Source organism: Pistacia vera, unplaced genomic scaffold (assembly GCF_008641045.1).
Source record: "Pistacia vera cultivar Batoury unplaced genomic scaffold, PisVer_v2 Contig190, whole genome shotgun sequence".
NCBI lineage: Eukaryota > Viridiplantae > Streptophyta > Magnoliopsida > Sapindales > Anacardiaceae > Pistacia > Pistacia vera.
Genome location: NW_022195991.1, coordinates 2,265,074 through 2,281,080, shown reverse-complemented (window position 1 = coordinate 2,281,080; position 16,007 = coordinate 2,265,074). Strand labels below are relative to the sequence as shown.

At 34.7% G+C, this 16,007-nt stretch overlaps 2 protein-coding genes across 2 annotated transcripts; both read left to right on the top strand.

The window, feature by feature from the left end:
- Positions 1 to 1,741: 1,741 nt before the first annotated feature.
- Positions 1,742 to 4,438, top strand: LOC116127380 (cytochrome P450 87A3-like). Its single transcript, XM_031413027.1, has 9 exons — positions 1,742 to 1,944; positions 2,038 to 2,362; positions 2,579 to 2,728; positions 2,861 to 3,109; positions 3,231 to 3,320; positions 3,392 to 3,470; positions 3,558 to 3,664; positions 3,853 to 3,980; positions 4,137 to 4,438. The coding sequence occupies exons 1-9, from the start codon at positions 1,742 to 1,744 to the stop codon at positions 4,231 to 4,233; spliced, it is 1,428 nt and encodes a 475-aa protein (XP_031268887.1). The 3' UTR covers positions 4,234 to 4,438.
- Positions 4,439 to 6,304: 1,866 nt separating this feature from the next.
- Positions 6,305 to 7,284, top strand: LOC116127256 (cytochrome P450 708A2-like). Its single transcript, XM_031412898.1, has 4 exons — positions 6,305 to 6,316; positions 6,404 to 6,510; positions 6,699 to 6,826; positions 6,983 to 7,284. Exons 1-4 carry the CDS (start codon positions 6,310 to 6,312, stop codon positions 7,077 to 7,079), a joined length of 339 nt encoding a protein of 112 aa, XP_031268758.1. The 5' UTR covers positions 6,305 to 6,309; the 3' UTR covers positions 7,080 to 7,284.
- The last annotated feature ends 8,723 nt before the right edge of the window (positions 7,285 to 16,007 follow it).

The following is a 16,007-nucleotide window of genomic DNA, read 5'->3' as shown; positions in this document are numbered from 1 at the left end:
GGGGGGGGGGGGGGGGGGGGGGGGGGGGGGTGTTGGGGTTGGGGGGGTTGTTGCGGTGTTGTGGGATTGGGAAGGGGTTGTTAACAATAGCTAATTTATTAAGTACTATACAGTTTAGTTTGTTTGTTTAAATGTAAAGTTAGTTGCTGTTATTGTTAAGAGAGTTAGTTACAAGTTTGGTTAGTTATTAACTAGAGTTAGTTAATTGCAGTTAGTAGCTTGTAGCTTACTAAGTTAGTTTGCAAGTATAAAAGCAGTGTACAAATTGTATTTGTCGAATGATGAAATACACATATGTTTCCCCAATTTTCTCTCTTCAACAGATTCAGTACGTTTCACAGAAATTTCTTCTTCTACCAATACAAAATAACAATCTATTTTTCTATTTTGATGACGTTGTAGACTTCATAAATTATTGAATTCAAATATCAAAGAGTAACCTCCATGTATGTAATGCTTGCCGTCGAGCAAGATGAGACATATATAAATTTTTGTAACGAATCTTTGAATAAGAAACACTCTGAAAATAAAAATAATGCTAAAAGAAGAGTTCAAAATTATTGATTTCTGCTATATAAGGTCCTGAATATACTTCCTTTGACTGAAGGACTAATCTATTTTTGTTAAAAAGATTGGAAAATAGCCTTCAATTAATTAAGGAATTGATCATATATGTTATAGAGAATTTAATTTCAGCCCAATAGATTAAATGTTGGAAATTTACAGTTTTAAACCGTGCTTTGTTCCTTTTCAATTTATTTTCAAACTTTTGTCTTTTCTGAATAAATTATCCGTAAATTGATAATAGATGAGGTTATTATAATTTTAGGGGGTCTCTTAGATAAGTGAAATAGCCTTATCGGAGCACGACTGGCCAGATCCTGCTAGCTGTGTGCCATTACGGCGACTGCCGCTGGCAATGGTGGCCGACGACCGACGGTGGTCTTGGATGATTGGGGGTATTTTGTTAACTGTTAAATTTTTTTTGTAGTTGAGGTGTTTTAGCTAAATTCTCAAATTTAGGGGGTTTGGATTAGGTTATTTGGTAGACATTTGAGGGTAATTGTATCCAAAATGATATTTAATTAAGGGTAAAATAGGTATAAAAATCAGATCAGATTACCTCGGTAATCTTTTAATAACACCCCCGGGGTAATCTGATTACCCCCTATATTACTAACAATACACTATTTACAATAAAAGATACCCATAATATTTTATTACATACAAACCAAACTTGAAAATTAAACAAAGATTATCCACGTAATCTTATATGACCCCGAACCAAACGCACCCTAAAAATATGACATAATTTTCGTCGGAAGAAGGGAATAAATATCTGAACATATTATGAATAAGACTTGTGCGTCTTAGTTGAAGTTGCCGCCTTAAGCGGCTAACGAAGTAGCTTGATCCGGCAAGTTACTAAAGCCTTGAGGCGGCACAACTCTCCAATATTGACCCATTTGGGTGCCAAAACATTTTCCATACAGGAATTTTCAATGTTGCCTCTTTAACATTTACTTTGTCCTTCTCTATGACTGTTGACCAGAGTAATTAATGAATGATATGACGGAAACAAAGCAAAGAATGTTCATTAAATAAGAAGAACAGAGTATCTTATACGGTTAGCAATTGCCTCTATGTAAACCACATTGTTGTCTGGCATTAATCATAAGTAGAACTCAAACCACATTGTGCCTTTCTATTGATCATTGAAATCAAGTCAGAGCGAGCAAAAATGTGGAGTGAAATTTGTCTTTGCTTGGTAGCTTTTATTGTTATTAGGATTAGTCACTGTTTCTGTAAATGGTCGAACCCCAAGTGCGAAGGCAAATTACCTCCTGGTTCAATGGGGTTGCCAATTATCGGAGAAACTCTCCAATTCTTATTTCCCTACAAAACGCATGATGTTGCTCCATTTCTCAAAAGGAGAATTGCAAGGTAATGTGGATTCAGTTTGTTTTGAAATTTGTCAGAAACATTCGAGTTGGGCACAAAGTAATACTCATGATCTATTTTTGTTCTTTCTTTCAGATATGGACCGTTGTTCCGAACAAGTTTATTTGGTCAGAAGATAATTGTATCAACTGATCCGGAGATAAACTACACAATCCTCCAAAGAGAAAGTACAAATTTCTCATTTTGGTTAACTGACAGTTTTAATGTATTTCTGGGAGAAGGAAACATGCTCACACAGCATGGAACCTTTCATAGATACATGAAGAACTTAATTCTACATCTTGTTGGCCCTGAAAGTCTGAAAGGAAAGCTTCTCCGTCCAATGGATGAAGCAACTAGCAGACATCTACGTTCATGGGCTACCCTTGGCAGTGTTAATGTCAAAGATGCAATTGAAGAAGTAAGTCATGCATGATTAATTGATCATATTATATAGTATTCTCTAGTTAGGACGTTTTAATATAATTTGTTAGTATCATGCCATTAAGATGAAATTAAACGGTGTAAAAGCAAGGTCCTGATAAAATTAATATCAAAACGTCCTTAGTAGAAAATAACTATGTAAAAATGTTCATGATGTTGATAATAATTAATGGTATCTTCTTGGCATTGGCAGATGATATTTGAATCATTTGCAAAGAGGTTAATAAGTTATGAAGAAAGGAAGGATGGAAAGAAGCTGTTAGATAATTACAAAGCGTTCATGAATGGTCTTATCTCTCTTCCTGTCAACATTCCAGGAACCGCTTTCCATGCCTGTGTGCAGGTATAATATATATCTGCATGGTAGTTTGAATTTCATATATACTATTATTAATTTAGTCATTTTTTCTGTCTTCAAGTCGTTTTCTCTATCTCTGACAGAAATCTAATTTACTTGTTGAATTTTTTTTACCAGGGAAGTAAAAACGCCATCAAGGTAATTACAGATATCTACCACGAAAGGAAAGCATCCAAAATTCCTCACAATGATTTCTTAGACCGTTTAATTGAAGAAGAAGAGAAAGAAAATGCGTTTATGGATGATGGTGTTGCAATAAACATGCTCTTTCTTCTTCTTTTTGGTGCTTTCGAAAGTACTTCTGAAGCCATCACATTACTTACCAAGTTTATTTTTGATCATCCTGCGGTGCTGGAAGAACTCACGGTTAGTAAAAAACTATAGGCCATTAATTTTTTTTCCCCCGAATTTCCCTTCTCGTTAAATAAGAAAGTCAAAAACGAAAACGAAAGACAAAGAGTAAAAGATTTTTATTTCGTTTTTGCAGAAAGAGCACGAGGCCATTCTTAAAAGCCGTAAAAATCAGGAGTCTGGACTTACATGGCAAGAATATAAATCAATGAACTTTACGCACATGGTGGGTCTAAATTGTAAATTTCTGGATTTTGCAATTGATTTCTAAACTTTTTTTTTTTTCCCGTGCTGCAGGTCATTAATGAAACAGTTAGATTGGCAAATATAGCCCCTTTGATTTTCAGGAAAGTAGGGAAAGATGCAGAGATGAAGGGTAAGTTGTAAATCACTTGACCAGTAATTAAAGCAGAAAAATTAATTAATAAAATAGATAACGTTAAAGAAACTATAAATGTTGCAGGATATACAATTCCAAAGGGTTGGATAGTTCTGGTGGCGCCAGCCGTTGTTCACTTGAATCCTGAGAAATATGAGAATCCTCTTGAATTCAATCCATGGCGTTGGAAGGTAATAAAATAGTGCAATATTTGATTTTAAAACTTTTAAATCACTAAAAAACATTTTCTAAAAAAATGTTAAAAATGCTTTCTCAGGACAAACTTGATAGATACTATTTTAGAAAAATTCCGCAAATTATTCTTCAATTAAAGTAATGTACCATTTCCAATTCTTATGGATTTTGCCGGATTAAATAGGAGCAAGATTTGCACTCTGGATCCAAGACGTTCATGGCTTGGGGTAGTGGTACGAGACTTTGCGTTGGAGCTGACTTTGCTAAGCTTCAAATTGCAATTTTCATCCATCATTTTGTCACCAAATACAGGTAAACTAAAAACACAATTTTGGTCAATTTAATTATCACTCATTTATGTGTAATTATGACGATATATATATATATATATATAACCTCTAAAATGTGATTTTTAATCTAAGAACAAGATAAAATTACTAAAAAAAATCACATGGGTTAATGCTTCAGGTGGTCAGTGACCAAAGGAGGGGACTTCATTAGAAGGCCTAGTCTCATATTTCCAAATGGAATACACATCAGAATTGCCGAAAAGCAGAAGTGTTAAGAAGTTTTGAAGAAGAAAACTTGCTGAGGAACTGTTGGGTTTTTGGAGCATTTGATTTTACACTAAGAAGTTTTTCTCTTTATATATTACATTAATTACCAATTCTTTATGAAGGTTCAATTATCTTCTTCTATTTCACTTCCTCGTGCACAATTGTATAATGTAATGGAAACGATTGTTTACAAAAAAAAAAAAAAAAAAAGTTGAACAAGAAACATGATCAACGCAATAATTAACAAAAGCATTTTTTTCCCCTTTTTACACATGTATCTCTTTATATACTATAGTATTATTGTTTGGAGTTGTCAACCACTTCAACATTAATAGGCCACGTAGACGCATTCGGTGAGTCGACGAGGGTAGCGGGGGCAGCGCGCCTGAGCCTGTAGGTGGTTTTAGGGCTTTTTCATGTATAACTACTAAAGGATTTCTTTAAGTTATTAATTATTTATTAGGTTCGGCTTAGGAATAAGAATCCTTGTAATGCTAGGTTAAGTCTTTTAAACCTAGTATATAAACACACTTTACTCTTGTAATGAGTGATAGCAAACAATAGGACAAATTCATTCATTGTAAATGAGAGAGATGAGGCAGTATTGAAATAATATTGACTCTGCTGGACGTAGCCTGTTAATTGGGTGAACCAGGGTACATCGCGCGTTTTCTTCTTTCTCTTTACTGTTTGTGTTTGTGTTTGTGTGTTTATTTTTTTTTTTTTTCGTATATCTCTATTTCGTTCAATTATATCATTTACTACATGTCTGGATAAACATGGTCAAGAGAAAAGAGGCAAGTATCACTTTTTCTAAACTAGGGTTTAAACAAGAGCTAGGATGCTGTAAATTACATGGGAGAAACATTGATTAAATTTATACTAGAGCTTAATTATCATAGTTAAAATCATTTAATAAAAGGACAAATCAAGTGAATTAACTGAATGAATATAGATCCTGAAATCACCTGACTTGTATTGTAATATAGTTGCTGGAATGTTGCTAGAATGGTGGAAATAACGTAACAAGCATGATTGCTACAATGCAGTAGCTGTAGTTAAAATGCAGAAGGTAAGGTACAATGCAGCAGCTGATGTGACAAAACTACAACAGTTGAGGGAAGATATTGAGATAAAGAATGCACTAGTATAGGGTTAGTTTTGTAAAAGCACTAAGCTGGAGTATTAAAACGACAAGGTTTTGGTTTATTCAAAACTGTATAAATGTGTTGTACTAACTAATTTTGTTAGTTAATGAAAATCCAAATTCCTCCACACACTTTCTTCACTAATTCTTCTTCTCTTTAGCTCAACTTAGTTTCTTTTTCATAGCTAGAAATCGTTCATGGTATCAGAGCCAAAGACAAGCGTCAATGGCTAGCTCAAATCCTTAATCTTCAATCTTTATCTTAAAACCCAATATAGAGTAATGTGGCACCAACAGTACACAGAGCTTAACGGTTCACTCATCTTTGCCAAACCTTACTGTCAAATTGGGTGAGAAGAACTACAATTATTAGCGATCGTAGGTACTTCCTGCCCTAGTTTCTCACGACCTGGATGGCTTTGTTATAGGTACAAACACTCGTCCTCCCATCTTTGTAACAGAAAAGGTTGAAGGAATTGAACAATTATGTAAAAAATCAATCCCTAAGTACTTTTGCTGGAAGAAAATTGATCAATTCATTGTTAGTTGGTTGAATTCGTCGATTTCAAAGTCCATGTTTAGACTTGTTTCGAAATGTAGTAACTCGTATGAAATTTTGAATACGCTTGAACTCCATTTTCAATCTTTCTCTAAGGCTAGAACACTACACTTGCGTAACATGTTACAAACAATGAAAAAGGATTCTCAAAGTGTGAATGAATATGTGTTGCATATGAAAGAATTGGGGGATGAACTTTATGCAAGTGGTGTTCATATCAGCGATGGAGAGTTGTTGTTTTAGATCTTAGATGGCTTAGGTGCTGAATATGATGCAGTTGTCGCCAATCTTGTGCCAAATAGTAGTAATGTCACGTTTCAAGAGGCTCAGTTCTTACTTTATAAGCATGAGATGCGGTTGGAAAAACAAGAAGCAGAGATGAAGGGTAAGTTGTAAATCACTTGAGCAGTAACTAAAGCAGAAAAATTAATTAATAAAATACATAACGTTAAAGAAACTATAAATGTTGCAGGATATACAATTCCAAAGGGTTGGATAGTTCTGGTGGCGCCAGCCGTTGTTCACTTGAATCCTGAGAAATATGAGAATCCTCTTGAATTCAATCCATGGCGTTGGAAGGTAATAAAATAGTGCAATATTTGATTTTAAAACTTTTAAATCACTAAAAAACATTTTCTAAAAAAATGTTAAAAATGCTTTCTCAGGACAAACTTGATAGATACTATTTTAGAAAAATTCCGCAAATTATTCTTCAATTAAAGTAATGTACCATTTCCAATTCTTATGGATTTTGCCGGATTAAATAGGAGCAAGATTTGCACTCTGGATCCAAGACGTTCATGGCTTGGGGTAGTGGTACGAGACTTTGCGTTGGAGCTGACTTTGCTAAGCTTCAAATTGCAATTTTCATCCATCATTTTGTCACCAAATACAGGTAAACTAAAAACACAATTTTGGTCAATTTAATTATCACTCATTTATGTGTAATTATGACGATATATATATATATATATATAACCTCTAAAATGTGATTTTTAATCTAAGAACAAGATAAAATTACTAAAAAAAATCACATGGGTTAATGCTTCAGGTGGTCAGTGACCAAAGGAGGGGACTTCATTAGAAGGCCTAGTCTCATATTTCCAAATGGAATACACATCAGAATTGCCGAAAAGCAGAAGTGTTAAGAAGTTTTGAAGAAGAAAACTTGCTGAGGAACTGTTGGGTTTTTGGAGCATTTGATTTTACACTAAGAAGTTTTTCTCTTTATATATTACATTAATTACCAATTCTTTATGAAGGTTCAATTATCTTCTTCTATTTCACTTCCTCGTGCACAATTGTATAATGTAATGGAAACGATTGTTTACAAAAAAAAAAAAAAAAAAAGTTGAACAAGAAACATGATCAACGCAATAATTAACAAAAGCATTTTTTTCCCCTTTTTACACATGTATCTCTTTATATACTATAGTATTATTGTTTGGAGTTGTCAACCACTTCAACATTAATAGGCCACGTAGACGCATTCGGTGAGTCGACGAGGGTAGCGGGGGCAGCGCGCCTGAGCCTGTAGGTGGTTTTAGGGCTTTTTCATGTATAACTACTAAAGGATTTCTTTAAGTTATTAATTATTTATTAGGTTCGGCTTAGGAATAAGAATCCTTGTAATGCTAGGTTAAGTCTTTTAAACCTAGTATATAAACACACTTTACTCTTGTAATGAGTGATAGCAAACAATAGGAGAAATTCATTCATTGTAAATGAGAGAGATGAGACAGTATTGAAATAATATTGACTCTGCTGGACGTAGCCTGTTAATTGGGTGAACTAGGGTACATCGCACGTTTTCTTCTTTCTCTTTACTGTTTGTGTTTGTGTTTGTGTGTTTATTTTTTTTTTTTTTCGTATATCTCTATTTTGTTCAATTATATCATTTACTACATGTCTGGATAAACATGGTCAAGAGAAAAGAGCCAAGTATCAGTTTTTCTAAACTAGGGTTTAAACAAGAGCTAGGATGTTGTAAATTACATGGGAGAAACTTGATTAAATTTATACTAGAGCTTAATTACCACAGTTAAAATCATTTAATAAAAGGACAGATCAAGTGAATTAACTGAATGAATATAGATGCTGAAATCACCTGACTTGCATTGTAATATAGTTGTTGGAATGTTGCTAGAATGGTGGAAATAACGTAACAAGGCACGATTGCTACAATGCAGCAACTGTAGTTAAAATGCAGTAGGTAAGGTACAATGCAGCAGCTAATGTGACAAAACTGCAGTAGTTGAGGGAAGATATTGAGATAAAGAATGCACTAGTATAAGGTTAGTTTTGTAAAAGCACTAAGCTGGAGTATTAACACGACAGTGTTTTGGTTTATTCAAAACTGTATAAATGTGTTGTACTAACTGATTTTGTTAGTTAATGAAAATCCTGATTCCTCCACACACTTTCTTCACTGATTCTTCTTCTCTATAGCTTAGCTTAATTTCTTTTTCGTAGCTAGAAATCGTTCATGGTATCAGAGCCAAAGACAAGCGTCAATGACTAGCTCAAATCCTGAATCTTCAATCTTTATCTCAAAACCCAATATAGAGTAATGTGGCACCAACAGTACACAGAGCTTAATAGTTCACTCGTCTTTGCCAAACCTTACTGTCAAATTGGGTGAGAAGAACTACAATTATTAGCGATCGTAGGTACTTCCTGCCTTAGTTTCTCACGACCTGGATGGCTTTGTTATAGGTACAAACACTCGTCCTCCCATCTTTGTAACAGAAAAGGTTGAAGGAACTGAACAATTATGTAAAAAAATCAAACCCTAAGTACTTTCGCTGGAAGAAAACTGATCAATTCATTGTCAGTTGGTTGAATTCGTCGGTTTCAAAGTCCATGTTTAGACTTGTTTCGAAATGTAGTAACTCGTATGAAATTTTGAATACGCTTGAACTCCATTTTCAATCTTTCTCTAAGGCTAGAACACTACACTTGCGTAACATGTTACAAGCAATGAAAAAGGATTCTCAAAGTGTGAATGAATATGTGTTGCATATGAAAGAATTGGGGGATGAACTTAATGCAAGTGGTGTTCATATCAACGATGGAGAGTTGTTGTTTTAGATCTTAGATGGCTTAGGTGTTGAATATGAAGCAGTTGTCGCCAATCTTGTGCCAAATAGTAGTAATGTCACGTTTCAAGAGGCTCAGTTCTTACTTTATAAGCATGAGATGCGGTTGGAAAAACAACACAATGCTTTATTGAATTTTCATGAAATGTCTTCTACATTATTAGCATCTAAGACATAGCAGGTTGTGAATACTTCTGGAGTAATGGTTAATCAGCCTTCAAACACATTAAGTCCAGTTATGAATATCTGTCAAGATCCTGGACTGGTATCTCAATAATCACAGCAAGCTCATAATGTTAACTTTGGTAATGTTGGTTATCTACGATTTCCATATTAACACTCAATGCTTAGACAAATTGGCAACTTCAGGCCAAATATTAATAGAGGCTCGTATAACTGTCATCCCCAAGGTCGAGGATGAGGTAGAGGATATGGTCAACCAAGGCTGATGTGCCAAATTTGTGGGAAACTAGGCCACTCAACCATGCACTGTTACCATAGATTTGATCAGGACTATCAAGGTTTTGTAGTAGCACCCTCAAATAACTTAAGTACAGCCTCTATCATATCCAATTATTCCAACTATTCCAATTGGTTTTGGCTCATCCTCATTTCCAACAACCTCTACTGATCCTGCTCAAGCACAAGCATTGTTTGCTGGAACAAATATACCACTTCGAGCATTTAACACTAATATGAGTGGCTTTCATGATTTTTCTACTCTTAGAGGATCTCCTGTGCACTAGATTTGTCTAGTCCTTTTTATGGATCATAGAGTATTGTCTGCAATCAGCTTATTGGACCTCTTGGTTTCAATTAGTTTGCTTCTAGTTCAGTTCAATTTATGGCTCACAAGGACATCCTCATTATCAACAACATAACTTTGGTGTTCCTTTCCAAGATGTACACTCAATACAGACTAATAATGCACAACAAAATTTTGCCAACTTGCCTGCTGCTTTAGATACTATCCTGTCCTTGGGTGTTTCCAATTCTGATATTGCAACTTCTCAAGCTATCAAAGATCAGTCCTGGTACATGGACTCAGAAGCTTCCAATCATATAATGGCAGACTCTTCCAACATGTTGGCACGATCACAATATCCTGGAGGCTCTCAAGTGCAAGTCGGTAATTGTGAGGCACTACCAATTACACACATAGGTATGATGCTCTTACCCTCTTTTGATTCCAGTAGACTTGTTCAGCTTAGGAACATATTATGTGTCCTTAAAATTGCAAAAAATCTCTTAAGTATTTCACAAATCACAAGAGATAACAATGTGATAGTGGAGTTCTATGCTGACCATTGTTTGGTACAGGACAAAAGCAATAAAGCTGTCCTACTTCAAGGGACAGTCAAGAATGGATTGTACCAACTGGATTTTCCAATCAACAATGTTCACTTGGTTTCTAAAGAAAATCTCAATACTGCTGCAACTTCAGATTTTGCTTCTTCATCACAAACAGTTGTTGGTGCTTTCTCGGATGGTGTTAGGTGTTTTACTTCTCAAATTTCCAATAAGAATTTAGCTTGTAATAAGTCTGATGTTATTTCTTTTCTTTAGCATGCTAGACTAGGGCATCAAAATGCCAAGTTTCTACAAGTTGTATTAAATAAGATGAATGTAAAGCCTTCTTTGGATATCAATAAAGGATTTTTCTGTGAAGCTTGTGTATTTGGAAAATTAACTCAATGTAGTTTTCCATCCTCCACCTCTCGAACACGTGCTCCATTAGAATTAGTTCATTCTGACTTGTGGGGACCTGCCCTTATGGTTTCCAGTGAAGGATATGGGTATTACATAGTCTTCGTGGATGATTACAGTCAATATGTGTGGATCTATCCACTTAAACTCAAATTTGAAGCTTTTGAAGTGTTTACTCAGTTTCATATCTTCATAGAAAATCAGTTGAATTCCAAAATTAAATGTATGCAAACTGACTGGGGTGGTGAGTTTAGGCCTTTTGCTAAATATCTTCAACAACATAGGATTATGTTTAGACATCTCTGCCCTCATCTTCATAAGTAGAATGGGAAAATAGAGAGGAAGCACATATCCATAACTAAACTTGGTCTCTCCTTGTTAGCTCATGCCTCTATGCTACTTAAGTTTTGGTGGTTGGCTTTTTCAACTGGTGTTTATCTCTTAAACAAGCTGCCCTCTTCGGTTCTAGAATTTATGTCTCTTTATCAATTTTTGTTCAAGCAAAAACCTTAATATCAAGAGCTGTGAATTTTTGGCTGTAGTTGTTTTCCTTTCCCATGGCCTTGCCATAAACATAAGCTCATTTCATATAGAAAAATGCGTTTTTGTGGGATATAGTTTGGTCCATAAGGGATAGAAATGCATGACAAGTGCGGGCTATATGTATATAGTCAAGCAAGTCAAATTTAATAAACAAGAATTCCCATTTCGCACTGGTTTCTTCAACTCAAATAATTCCACTTTACCTTTGAGTTTTGATACTTATTCTTCTTTAGGAATCTCATCTTGGACTATACCTTCCTGCGGGGATAATGATATTTCTCAAATCATGAGTTCCTTTAATACAACCAATGCTTCTACTAGTTATGATCCTCATGTGACTGATTTTCCTATTAGAGTAACATCCTCTACTCACACATGTTCATCCAAATCACCAGTAGCTGCAATTTCTCCTTCTACACAGTCAAAGATGAATGGGCTATTTACAGTAGTAGTTTCCTCTACTGCTCTAACAGAGACCAATCTTTCTCCTACAACAACAGTTTTTGATCTGTCATCTACACTGCAGCGGTCAATAGCCATTGCATCTACTTTTATGCATCTAGTGCAATCAAAGGTGAATAAGCCTCTTATAGCAGTAGCTTACTCTGCTGTTCCAGTTGAGACCAACCTCTTTCCTATAGCAGCAGCTTTTGATTTGCCATATACACGACAACAATCAAAAGCTACTGCCTATAAATTTGTGCATCCAATAGAAGTAAACAAGACTTATCAATATATTTTAGAGCTTCTTCTGACACATATCTTAGCTCATCAAGACACTCAGCCTCCTCGGGTATTAATTTGGAAGTTGTTCTACCTCTGGTAGCTCCACATACTTCTGCACCTACTGTAAATGTACATTCCATGATTACTAGGTTGAAATCCTCACAATTTAAACCTTTAGCTCAAGCTTTCTTATCTATCAAAGTCATTCTTCGAGAACCTAAGATTGTCAAAGTAGCCTTGGCAGTTCCTGAATGGAAATCAGCCATGGACAGTGAATATAATGCTTTGTTGCACAACAAAACTTGGGAGATGGTACCTTATGAAGATGGTATGCATATAGTGGGTCGTAAATGGGTGTTTAAAACAAAACCAAATTTAGATGGATCAATTACAAAAATATAAAGTCCGATTGGTGGCTAAGGGGTTTCAATAGACCCTTGGTCTAGATTATTTTGATACCTTCTCTCCGATGGTAAAGGCAGCTACTATACGCATAATGTTCTTTCTTGCAGTTCATAGCAATTGGGAAATTCATCAACTCGATGTGAAAAATGCGTTTCTCAATGGGGAGCTCACAGAGCAAGTATTCATGATACCACCAAAAGGTTTTTCTTCTCTCAATCAGCCTCAATAGCTTTGCAAAGTCAAGAAGGCATTATATGGTCTCAAACAGGCCTTTAGGGCCTAGTTTCATAAACTGAAAAATGCACTTTTGACTTGGGGTTTTTACAATAGCACTTTGAATACTAGTTTGTTCTATTATAAAAATGCATATACAGTAATGTATTTGTTGGTGTATGTAGATGATATTTTGGTTACAGGGAATGACAATGAACTCATTACAAAGGTAGTTCAAGACCTTAACAGCCAGTTTGCTCTGAAGATCATGGATCTTATGCATTACTTCCTCGGTTTTGAAGTAAAGAGGAATGGTTCTGGTCTTCTTCTAACCCAAACCAAATACGCTCAAGAACTTCTTGAAAAAGCTAGAATAAAGGATTGTAATCCTTGTCTTACCCCCATGGTAGTTGGTACGAAACTTAGTAAGGATGATGAGGAGTTATTTGAGCAGCCTACTTTATATAGAAGCATTATAAGAGGGTTGTAGTATTTAACCATATCCAGACTTGACCCCTTCACAATCAACACGCCAAGTCAATTTATGCAAAGTCCAACCTTAACTCATTGGACAACATGCAAAAAGGCACTGCGATATGTGAAAGGAACACTTTATCATGGATTGATTTTTAAACAAAACTCACACTTTTGCCTTGAAGCATATGCTAACGCAGATTGGGCAAGTGATATAAATGATAGAAGATCTACAAGTGGATATGCTATATTTCTTGGTGAAAATTTGGTTCAATGGAGTTGCAAGAAGCAGAAAGTTGTCTCTCTATCCTCCACTGAAGCTGAATATACGGCATTAAGTCAGGTAGCCACTGAAGTAGTTTCGGTTCACCACTTGTTTAAAGAGTTGGGGATTGAAATTAAGCATACTTCCATAGTTTGGTGTGACAATATGAGTGCAGAGGCACTATCCTCTAACCCTGTATTCCATGCTCGAACTAAACATATAGAGATAGGTGTCCACTATGTGAGAGAGCTTGTTGCAGGAAAGAGTCTAGCTATTCAGTATGTATCTTGAGAATATCATAAAGTTGACATTTTGACCAAATCACTCTTTGGTCATAGATTCAGCTTACTATGGGAAAAGCTGAATGTTGTGTTCGAATTAACTGAATGAACATATCTGCTAAAATCACCTGACTTGCATTGTAATATAGTTGTTGGAATGTTGTTGGAATGTTGCTAGAATGGTGGAAATAACGTAACAGGGCATGATTGCTACAATGCAACAGCTATAGTTGAAATGTAGTAGGTAAGGTACAATGCGTTGTAATAGTGCTACTAGAATGCCGTTAGAATGGTGGAAATAACGTAAGAGGGCATGATTGCTACAATTCAACAACTGTAGTTGAAATGCAGTAGGTAAGGTACAATGCAGCAACTGATGTAACAAAACTACAGCAGTTGAGGGAAGATATTGAGATAAAGAAGAAGAAGGAAGTCCAGTTTATAGGAAGATATTGAGATACAGAAGAAGAAGGTAGTCCAGTTTATGGGAAGATATTGAGATAAAGAATGCACTAGTATAGGGTTAGTTTTGTAAAAGCACTAAGCTGGAGTATTAAAACAGCAGTGTCTTGGTTTATTCAAAACTATATAAATGTGATGTACTAACTAATTTTTTTAGTTAATGAAAATCCAGATTCCTCCACACACTCTCTTCACTGATTCTTCTTCTCCTTAGCTCAGCTTATTTTCTTTTTTGTAGCTAGAAATCGTTCAAAGTGAATTGAATCATTACTATTTAACAAAAATTTAATACAGTTTGGGTTAACAGCGGTAATATATTGATTAGTTATAAATTTTTTGAAGATATTGTTTTATAAAAAGTGCAATTGTCACCCCCTACTTTATAAATTGGAAAAACTCTAAGAGAGAGAAACAACACCCTCAGCATCTTTCTCAAAACCCAACAATTAGTAACTGTGTTAATTTAAGGATGAAAATCTGAAATATATGAAACCAAGGGTGAAAACTTGCCATTTCGCTAAACCTTTGGTGAGAACATGTTGTTTGCTCATAAACTAATGTTATTACGGCAAAGAATGAAGTGCCTGTTTTAAAAATTGAAACCATGGGCGCTTAATCAAGTGCAGCTGGCTGTGAATTAACTACATTGATGAGGGACATTAGATTTAGTCACTCTAAAATAATCTTACACAGTTAGGTGTTGGTCAATTGGAATCATTATTCAAAATAACAATTACTTTCCAAGAACAAGATTTACAAGTTAAGATGAAATTATTATAAACAACATGGAACAACACAAGCCTTGGTTATGTCGAGTGCTGTCATCAATTTCTTAAATATTGAGTTTTAATTTACTTTCACAATTATGCTTTTCAGTCGTCTTCTACATACATTCGCTTATGTAAGAGTCCAATTTTCTCCCTTTCTTTTGTCATTAACTTATTTATAATTTCGATTAACAATAAAGTAAATTATATGTACATAAATAATACTACACATCTTAAAATATATTTCACAATTCATATATCAAATCATCTATTATCTTATAATTGACATTGTCATATTATTCACCAAATCACCATTTTATTTATATTAATTTCAACACTAAAAAAGATTACACATAGTTTGCTACGAGATTTTTAAAATAACTTATATCATGGTCCTCAAAATTAATATTAATTAGTGTCCATAAATGGCATTATCAACAATTAATATAATATTAACATTATCCTTTGGATATCCAATGAATTTTTTTTTTTTTTTAAATGACCGAGAGTGTCTGAGTCAGTTTACACACACCTTATTTAATCTCTTGGGACTCTAGAACTATCTATCGGGTAAGAACTTCAATGGTTACCCCTATTAACAACCTAAGAGGGGCTTGTACATAATACCTCTTGAGTTATATACTCAAGAGTCCCTAATGAATCACTCGATCACCCAGAGATAGTTTCTAGTGAATTTTTTTCAGTCTTCATGCAAATTAAGATTAATTATATATAAAAACCTATGCAACCGAGGAGATGCTATATGGAACTTGATATTAAATTAGTTTATTTAACTTATCTCATACAAAAGCACCAAATGCAATATTTCAGAATATGAAATCAAAACTTTTTACTTCTATTTTTAAATTTATTTTTTAAAAACAAAAGCACCAAATGCAATAATTAACGCAACCCTAAAATATTTCTCCTATGCAGAGGTGCTACATGTCGCAGAATTTTCTTGTTTTATATATGAGCATAAAAAGCTGGTTTTCCAAAGGTGTTAGACAGTGAGAAGTGCACCATAAATGGACAACAATTATAAGATTTCCAGGGACATTGTTTCAAAACAATCTCACTGGCTTGCCATCTTGTAACACAAAACAAAATTATTCCTAACGAATCTTTGAATTAA